The sequence below is a fragment of the Xenopus laevis genome, chromosome 2S, assembly GCF_017654675.1.
Source record: "Xenopus laevis strain J_2021 chromosome 2S, Xenopus_laevis_v10.1, whole genome shotgun sequence".
Lineage (NCBI taxonomy): Eukaryota > Metazoa > Chordata > Amphibia > Anura > Pipidae > Xenopus > Xenopus laevis.
The window spans coordinates 138,207,044-138,215,668 of NC_054374.1; the positions used below are offsets into that span (position 1 = coordinate 138,207,044).

Below are 8,625 nucleotides of genomic sequence, written 5' to 3' on the forward strand. Positions count from 1 at the left end.
TAGCATTTGATATTTCAGGCTGAAGCAGAATAGAAATATCACGGAAATATTACAATAAAATCCCTGCTCCTTTAAGTGAACTGTGTCACTGTTCTAGACATCTATATACCAAAACAAGCCACAATCACATAGACCACCCCTCCATCTAATCACCATACATCATTGCGTAAAATGCAGTATATTCATCAAGCAGTGCACTGATTATTCGATTTTGACCCATCACCACTTTTTACACAATGACTTCAGCTGTAATTTACTTGCTACTAGATTTTCCCATTGACTTAAACTGGTTGTGCCATTCAAATCATGGCACGAATATGGTAATAGAAAATAGAAAATACACAGAAACATAGGTTATATGTAGTGATTAGTGAAAAATTTTGCCAGGTTTTGCCGAGAAAAAGACACCCATAGACTTCAATGCGTTAAAAAAAAAAATATCAACCATAGACTTCGATGCATTAGGCAAAATTTTCCATTTCACAAATTTTCAGTGAAGTGAAATGGATAAGATTCGCCCATTACTAGTTATACGTACAATTATACAGACTGTGTACTATTATACAATTATACTGGCTATCTCCAATATACTTTGATTAAAAGATGTGTACCGTTTTTATATGAAACCTGACTGTATGCAGTGAAATTCCCCCTTCTTTTTTTTGTTTTGACTGCTGCAAATAGGAAACTTCAGACGGTCCCTAAGTGATCTGCACAGAAACTATCATATTTTGAAACAGCAGGGGGGATCCCCCCACCTTACTTCCCTGACCTCGAGCTGCTTTGTTTGTTTCCCTGCAGAGCAGCCGGCGACTGGGTAGAGATTCGTATCCACAGACCCAGCGCAGTCTGTATATTCTGATTATTAATCAGTCTTGCTGTATTGGCTTTTATGGCAGATAATATTTGACTTGTGCTATTTTGATAATTTATGACAATCCCTAAGCTTAAAGGAAAACTATACCCCCAAAATGAATACTTAAGCAACAGATAGTTTATATCAAATTGAATGACATATTAAAGAATCTTACCAAACTGGAATATATATTTACATAAATGTTTACATCTCTTGCCTTGAACCACCATTTCGTGACTCTATCTGTGCTGCCTCAGAGATCACCTGACCAGAAATACTACAACTCTTACTGTAACAGGAAGAAGTGAGGAAGCAAAAGGCAGAACTCTGTCTGTTAATTGGCTCATGTGACCTTACATGTGGTTTGAATGTGTACACAGTGAATTTTACGATCTCAGGGGGCGGCCCTTATTTTTTAAAATGGCAATTTTCTATTTATGATTACCCAATGGCACATACTACTAAAAAAGTATATTATTATGATAATGGTTCATTTACATGAAGCAGGGTTTTACACATGAGCTGTTTTACTCAGTATCTTTTAATAGAGACCTACATTGTTTGGGGGGTATAGTTTTCCTTTAACCTCCCAACTGAAGGCCAGGCCACACTGAGCATGTGCATGGTCTTGGTCTTGCAAAGATGTTTAACAACGTTACAAGATGATGACCCCCTGCGGCCAACTTTGAAAACATAAATCATTTGTTTTATTTGGCTTCTGGTGCAGTAAGTTCATGTTTATATTTAGTATACAAAATACAGCATTTCTAGCATTATTCTATTTTAGACTTTAGTTCCCCTTTAACAAATAAGTAATACATATTTTCTTTGTTAGTATAAATTGATAGTAATGTAGAAAATGATTAGTAAATCAGCGCTGATTGGATTTTGTTTATAAGCAGGAACAATATTTACAATGTACTGTAGAACAAAATCCAATCTATAATGAATCTGACTCTACAATCTGCAAATGTAGCCTTCCTTATAAACTTATCAACTAAACAAATTACATGCCACATGTATTGCAATTAATATAGTAATAAATGTAGGTTAGGTGTCAGCACATTTAAATTGGTTGAAATGTTTTTCATATGCACTCTTTTTGTAAGGACAGTGCATGTGTCATTAGTGGGGATGCACCGAATGCACTATTTTGGATTTGGCCGAACCCCCGAATCCTTCGCGAAAGATTCGGCCGAATACCGATCCGAATCCTAATTTGCATAGGCAAATAAGGGATGGAAAGGGGAAAACATTTTTTACTTCCTTGTTTTGTGACAAAAAGTCACGAGATTTCCCTCCACATCCCTAATTTACATATGCAGATTCGGTTCGGCCAGGCAGAAGAATTCAGCCGAATCCGTATCCTGCTAAAAAAAGTCTGAATCATGGCCGAATTCCGAACCGAATCCTGGATTTGGTGCATCCCTAGTCATTAGTAGGGTTTCCACATTTTTAGCATAAAATTACAAATTTCTGAACAGAAAGGTCCATAAAGGGAATAAAGACTTACAGTGGGCAAGGAAGCAACACAAAGTTACAAAGTGGTGATGCAAAAGGGATGGATTGGGAAGTGATTTGGGGGTTAGGGTGTGATAAAGGGGAATGGAAGGTAAAGGCTAAGCCAAGGCTCAGTCAATTCAGCCCATTCAGAGTCCGTATTTTATCTTTCTGTGTATGGGGTCCTCAAACAGGCCTCCCTGACTGATATCTGGTTGAAAATCGGTAAGGTATCATTTGGGCAGGTTTAAGAATCAGATTGATTGGATCAGCCTGATATTGCCCACCTCAGTCTGGGATAGATCCACTTGTTTGTTGAATTTGCCAAACAAGTAAATCTTTCCAAGCTGATCTGATCAAAAATGTTTTTCACATTTCTTATGGAATTGCCTTTGATATTGCAAAGGGGCTCATTTATCAACACTGGGCAAATTTGCCCATGGGCAGTTACCTATAGCAACCGATCAGTGAGTAGCTTTTTAAAGCCAGCTGCAAGAAGAACAATGAATGCAGCAATTTGATTGGTTGCCATCGGTTACTGCCCATAGGCAAATTTTCCCAGTGTTGACAAATTACCCCCAATATGTGGTGACTTCTTACCTCTCACGGTACAAATAAGTACAGTATAATATTGAAATACTCGGGTTCCTTTTGTCTTATATTACATTTTGTAGAAAGATCAGAAACATTTTGGGGGTTATTCATCAAAATCCAATTTTTCGGATCTTGTAAAATATAAAAGTCCGAGCAAATTAGAATCCACGATTTGACCTTATTTATTATTAATTTATTAATCAGTTTAATCGAATTGGGTGGAAACTCGATAAAATTGAGAGAAAACCTAAATCGTACGATTATTTCAGAGGTTTTTCCCGAATCGCTAATTTTTTTCAGATTTTTGCCCGTAAAGCCCAAAATAGTTGGATAATTAGGCTAATTCCAGCGCAGGCCACAGAAACTTCCAAATAGGATAGGGACCTCTCCCATTGACTTATATACAACCTCGGCAGGTCTGAGATGTCGGATTTTTAGATTCAGACTTTTTGCAGCATCGGACTTTAATAAATCCCCAAAAAATTTAAGTTTTAAGAAAACAGTTGAGTTTTGCACCAGCCCGAACAGCCTATAGTAAATTACCCCCTTAGTGTGACAAATAAGCAATAATAGGGGAAATAAGGTAGAGAGTAAATACTTTTCATGTTATTGTTACCCTGGGTCTTTTGTTTTGCGTTTACCTGGTGTTGTGTTGTGTCCATTATTATAGATGGACAGTCTTGTGACATGTGCAGTTTTACTGTATGTTTCTTAGAATGGACTGCAAGGTAACCGGAGAGTTGGGGAGTTTTTGGGAAGATCAGTACAATCTCTCTGGCCTACATCAGGTTCATAAGCTGCAGGGGGACCAAAATTCTGCAGCAAGCACCAACTAAAGTCTCTTTTTACAGAAGGAAGAATCTGCCATGCTTCCTTTATGTTGAAGTATCATATTCTTGTGAGAATAAAAAGAATGATTGACAGTATGTATTTACATGTGTTTCTACATTAGAAGCAAGAAACCAAGTCATCTGGAAAGTGTTAAATGAAGTCACATGATACATGTGGGGAATTTGGTTTTCTGAAGTGAGGGAACATGATGGAGGCAGAGCAGTATTGCTGATTTATTAGACGTTGCTGAAACCCTGCTTATAGGAACTTTGCGAGGCAGCATTCAGGTGATTAGATTAAAAAAGCCACTTCTCTCTCTTATGCAGCTCCTGCATATAATAATAATAATAATAATAATATGCAGCTCCTGCTTACTATGGAACACGATACAACAGAGCAGAGTTGCAGCCTGTGCAGTGATATAAATTCCCCTCTCTCCAGTGGGAGTAAAAGGGACTTTTACAGCCGGAGGCCATAAAGATGGCAGGCGAGGAGGGGGAAAGATGTACGGCATTGTCAGGACACTTCAGAATCAATTTTCAGCATCATTAGATTCCTTTATCCTGCAGTCAGAGACTTACTTAGAGAGAGGGAGAGAGAGAGGAAGGATACAGGTCTAGGGAGGGAGGAGTAGGCTGTATAATTTGCAAATGTAATGGTTAAAATCCAAATGGAAGTCATATGAGGAGCGGTGAAAAGAAAGGAGGAGGAGGAGGAGAAGAGCAGGTGGAATAGGAAAGGGAAGGCACCTTGGGGTGGGGGTGCAACTGGCATTCAGCATAAGGGAAATCAGGAGGGAAATCAAGCAGATGTTTTCAAGAATAAATGTGAGGGAAGCAGCACAGCACCCAGAGAGCACTATTGCCCTTGTTATCATGTTCTGCTTCATTTCGACTAACCCAAGGCTTGCATGCTCCTCGCCTGCAGACAAATCATCACCTCACATTTAATAGGTTTCTCCCTCACACAATGGTTATCCCCAAAGGATTTCCGCTGACCTGTTTTGGGTAAAAGGCTCGACAAGCCAGGGGTGAGGTTGTGCACCAGCAGCTGGTGGCCTTAGTGAGTTCTTTCTCATATACACAAACAAGTATTGATTATGTGACGTCCAGATGACTAGTTATTCATGCACATGTGCCTTTCTCCTTTTGTGTTGTCTGCAGTGGTAAAAGAGATAATGGAAGCGGTGGAAACAAACAGAAGACTTGTTATGCAAATAGAGCTTCATAGTGCCAGGGACTGGTGCACTGCAAGAACCCGGGAGAACATTGCTTTAAGAATCCTCACTGCCTTCTCACATGTACTATATATAGCAATGGACACTCACCAGCCTTGGAAACTTCAGTAATGCAATGAGTAGCCTCTTGTAAGCTTTAATTATTACTTTTATCAGTCCCGTTGTTAAGCAGTATATCCTACGGTTTGAATATATTTTATGTGTCCTCAGTATGAATTGTCATGTCATTAATTATTTATGATGTGCTGAATTCTTTTCCTCACATTTTATCACGTTAATGTAAGAAAGACAGAACAGCTTGATGATTCACCAGGTACATTTTTCTTAGAATATTTTGTCCACTGAACACTCGACTACTTTCCTTAATTAATAAGGGAAGCCTTTAATGGGCAGATTTAGTATAGGCCAACCCTTGCCAGGGCCTTTTCAACTGCTTTAATACATTGCATTATATCAGGAAGCCACATTACATTAGATTAGGGGTCTTTCAGTGGATTTTGCCAGCCGTGGGCTCTTCAAGCTCTGAAACCACCATTGAATGAATCCAGGCCTCAAATATACAGTTATAAGCCTACTGCATGGGGAAAAAAGGACAACGCTTCACTAGATGTTGTTTTTGTATGTTTATTTGAATAGCACCAGTCATTTTACTGTATATGGGTGTTTCTGCTACATTTTAGATTTCACAGTTTACTATATCTGTATTTTAGTTTTAAAAAAAAAACCACATCACCGGGTAAAGAAATGGAATAACTTTAAATCTGCATTTTGATACCACTAGGGGGCAAATTTAATAAAGGGTGAAGTGACTAACGCTTGCGTAAATTCGCTAGCGAAGGAGATAGACTGTAGCGATACTTGAACTCTAACGCCAGGTGCATTTTCGCTCTGGTGAATGGACGTTACTACGCAAATTCACTAAGATTCGGATTTTACTTTTACGTTTAACGTTACCTCTTGCTCCAGACTTGCATTCTCCAACTCAGACGAGGCGAAGTGCAACAGAGTAGATACTTAGTTGTAGCCTTTCCTTCTCCTTTAAAGGGGTAGTTCACCTTTAAGTTAACTTTTAATATGTTATAGAATGGTCAATTCAAAGCAATTGGTCTTCATTATTTTTTATCGTTTTTGAATTATTTGCCTTTTTCTTTCCTACTTTTAAAATCGGGGTCACAGACACCATCTAAAAAAAAACAAAAGCTCTGTAAGGCTACAAATGTATTGCTATTGCTACTTTTTATTACTTATCTTTCTATTTAGGCCTCTCCTATTCATATTCCAGTCTCTTAGGGGAATTTGGACCATGGCATCCAGACTGTTCAAACTGCAAACTGGAGAGCTGCTGAATAAAAACCCAAATAACTCAAACACCACACATAATAAGAAATGAAAACCAATTGCAAATTGTCTCAGAATATCACTCTCTACATCATAGGAAAAGTTAACTCGAATTTAAACAACTCCTTTAAGAGCAAGGGACAAATAGAAGATTCGGTGGTTTATTTAACACAAATGCTGCAGCTTTTAACAGTTAAATAGCAAATACTGTACAGTTTCACAGCAACAATTTATGGTTATTATGGCCTTGTTCTTGTTTTTATCTGTATATATATTTGTTTACCATATAGATGGATATATAAGTGTTTGGGTTTTTTTCTTCCAAACTGTAAGCTACCCCCAAGTAACCCCCTATCCATTTATGATACAATATTTTATTGAGTGAATCTCTAATAACATTATCTCTGGAGGCTGCAGAACTGAGAACAACACAGCAGAGACAGTGCAACGAATATGATGGATTGCAAATGAACATTTATCTCCACACGTTTAATTACAGGCAGTGCATCAGAATCATTTCATCGTTCGTTAAGATATTCTGCTCCGACTGTTTGCCTCCCATACAGTACAGTCACATATTTCCTATTGCTACAGATATGCAATCAATCCCATAGTCCATCACTACCGCATATAAATCAAGGGCAGTGACATAACAACATTACTACATGCAATATCTTTTCATTCTGGGCTTTCAGACATTTTACAAGCTAATGTACTTAGTGAGACATTTTGCAAGTGCTCCAGGTACTTAGTATGTGGCCTTTTGCTCTATAGCACACCCAGGGCATTTGTCACCATGTATTTAATGCACCATTGACATTTGTAATTGAAGCTGTTCAAGAAACCAACACGCCTGCAAATAGGCTCCTACTAACACTTGGGCTTTAATACTTCCCTGACCTGTTAAGCCCTTTAAATGGGCTGTTAGTCGCCTTAAATATGCTCACCTAATTCTTTACTGATGTCTTCGCTCTTGATTGCCATTAGAAAGTGTTGTTTTTTGCCATTAAGCCAATCTGAATGATGTGAGTTCTTTAAAAAGAACCCAGTGTGAATTTGCTTTAATTAGGAGTTGATCGGAGTGATGATAGGGCTGGATGCCATTATGTTTGTTTGGAGAATACTGTTCTACACTTATTTTGAGGGATGCACCCAAACCCCTGAATCCTTCGCAAAAGATTCGTCCGAATGCTTTAACAAATCCTAATTTGCATATACAAATTAGGGGTGGGAAGGGGAAAACATTTTTTACTTCCTTGTTTTGTGACAAAAAGTTACACGATTTCCCTCCCTGCCCCTAATTTGCATATGCAAATTAGGATTCGATTCGGCCAGGCAGAAGGATTCACGGGAATCCAAATCCTGCTGAAAAAGACAGAATCCTGGATTCGGTGCATCCCTACTTATTTTAGTTGCAGTGGACATTGTCAGTGGTGTAACTACTAGGGGTGCAATCACACTTGGGGCTGCAGTCCGAAGCCAAATCTGCAAAAGAGGTAAAACGCCAACGAGAGGGCAGAGGGACAACTCTGGTGCCAGGGGGAGGGGGGCTAGCAACCCTAGCAACTGATGGCTGAAATTACAAACCAGAGAGCTGCTGAATAAAAAGCTAAATAACTCAAAAACAACAAATAATAAAAAATTACCAATTACAATTTGTCTCAGAATATCACTCTCTACATCATACTAAAAGTTAACTCAAAGGTAAACAACCAGTTTAAAGGTACAGTACTGTATATTGTAGCAGTCAGATTTAGCACTCCGTAGATATGAACAGTGAGGGGGTGAGTTTCATTACCTGGCGCTATTGCAATGAGGCCACGTTCCATGGAATATTTTTCAAACCATTTTACCAAAGTGCTAGAGTCATATAAGAAGCTAATGCTGTTGGTCAGGGTCATTACATGGGCACCCCTATCTCACTCTATTGCTATTCTCTGATCCATACAGAGGTTTTGTGGGCTTTGCTCTGATTGGTACCAAGTAAATGTGAAATCCATTGGTTTTATTGAGACCAGATGGTGAGCGGGTCCTAAATATATTTTCATTTTCCAAATATCTTTTTCTCCAATGCCAAATGCTTTAACAGTTTAAAATGTGAATATTTCCCCAGTGTGTCTGTCATAAGACCTAGAGTATAATAGAGTAAAAGGCAGTCGTAATGTCAAGGCCGGTTGTTGCTGTCCTACTGTAATGTGTTTCCAAAGAGCATCTTTATGAGAGGCTTATGGAAGGGCAGGGAGGTGATTATTTCTTCTTTTTACACAAT

General features: G+C 38.6%; 1 protein-coding gene across 4 annotated transcripts in view; it reads left to right on the top strand.

The window, feature by feature from the left end:
• calcoco1.S (calcium binding and coiled-coil domain 1 S homeolog) overlaps positions 1 to 5,230 on the top strand; it is a 32,436-nt gene extending 27,206 nt beyond the window's left edge. For 3 of the 4 annotated variants that reach the window (XM_018248113.2, XM_018248114.2, XM_018248111.2), the window contains exon 13: positions 4,945 to 5,228. In XM_018248113.2, coding sequence (XP_018103602.1) covers positions 4,945 to 4,950 — 6 coding nt within the window. In that variant the 3' untranslated portion in view covers positions 4,951 to 5,228. 4 annotated transcript variants of the gene reach the window in all.
• Positions 5,231 to 8,625: the final 3,395 nt, after the last annotated feature.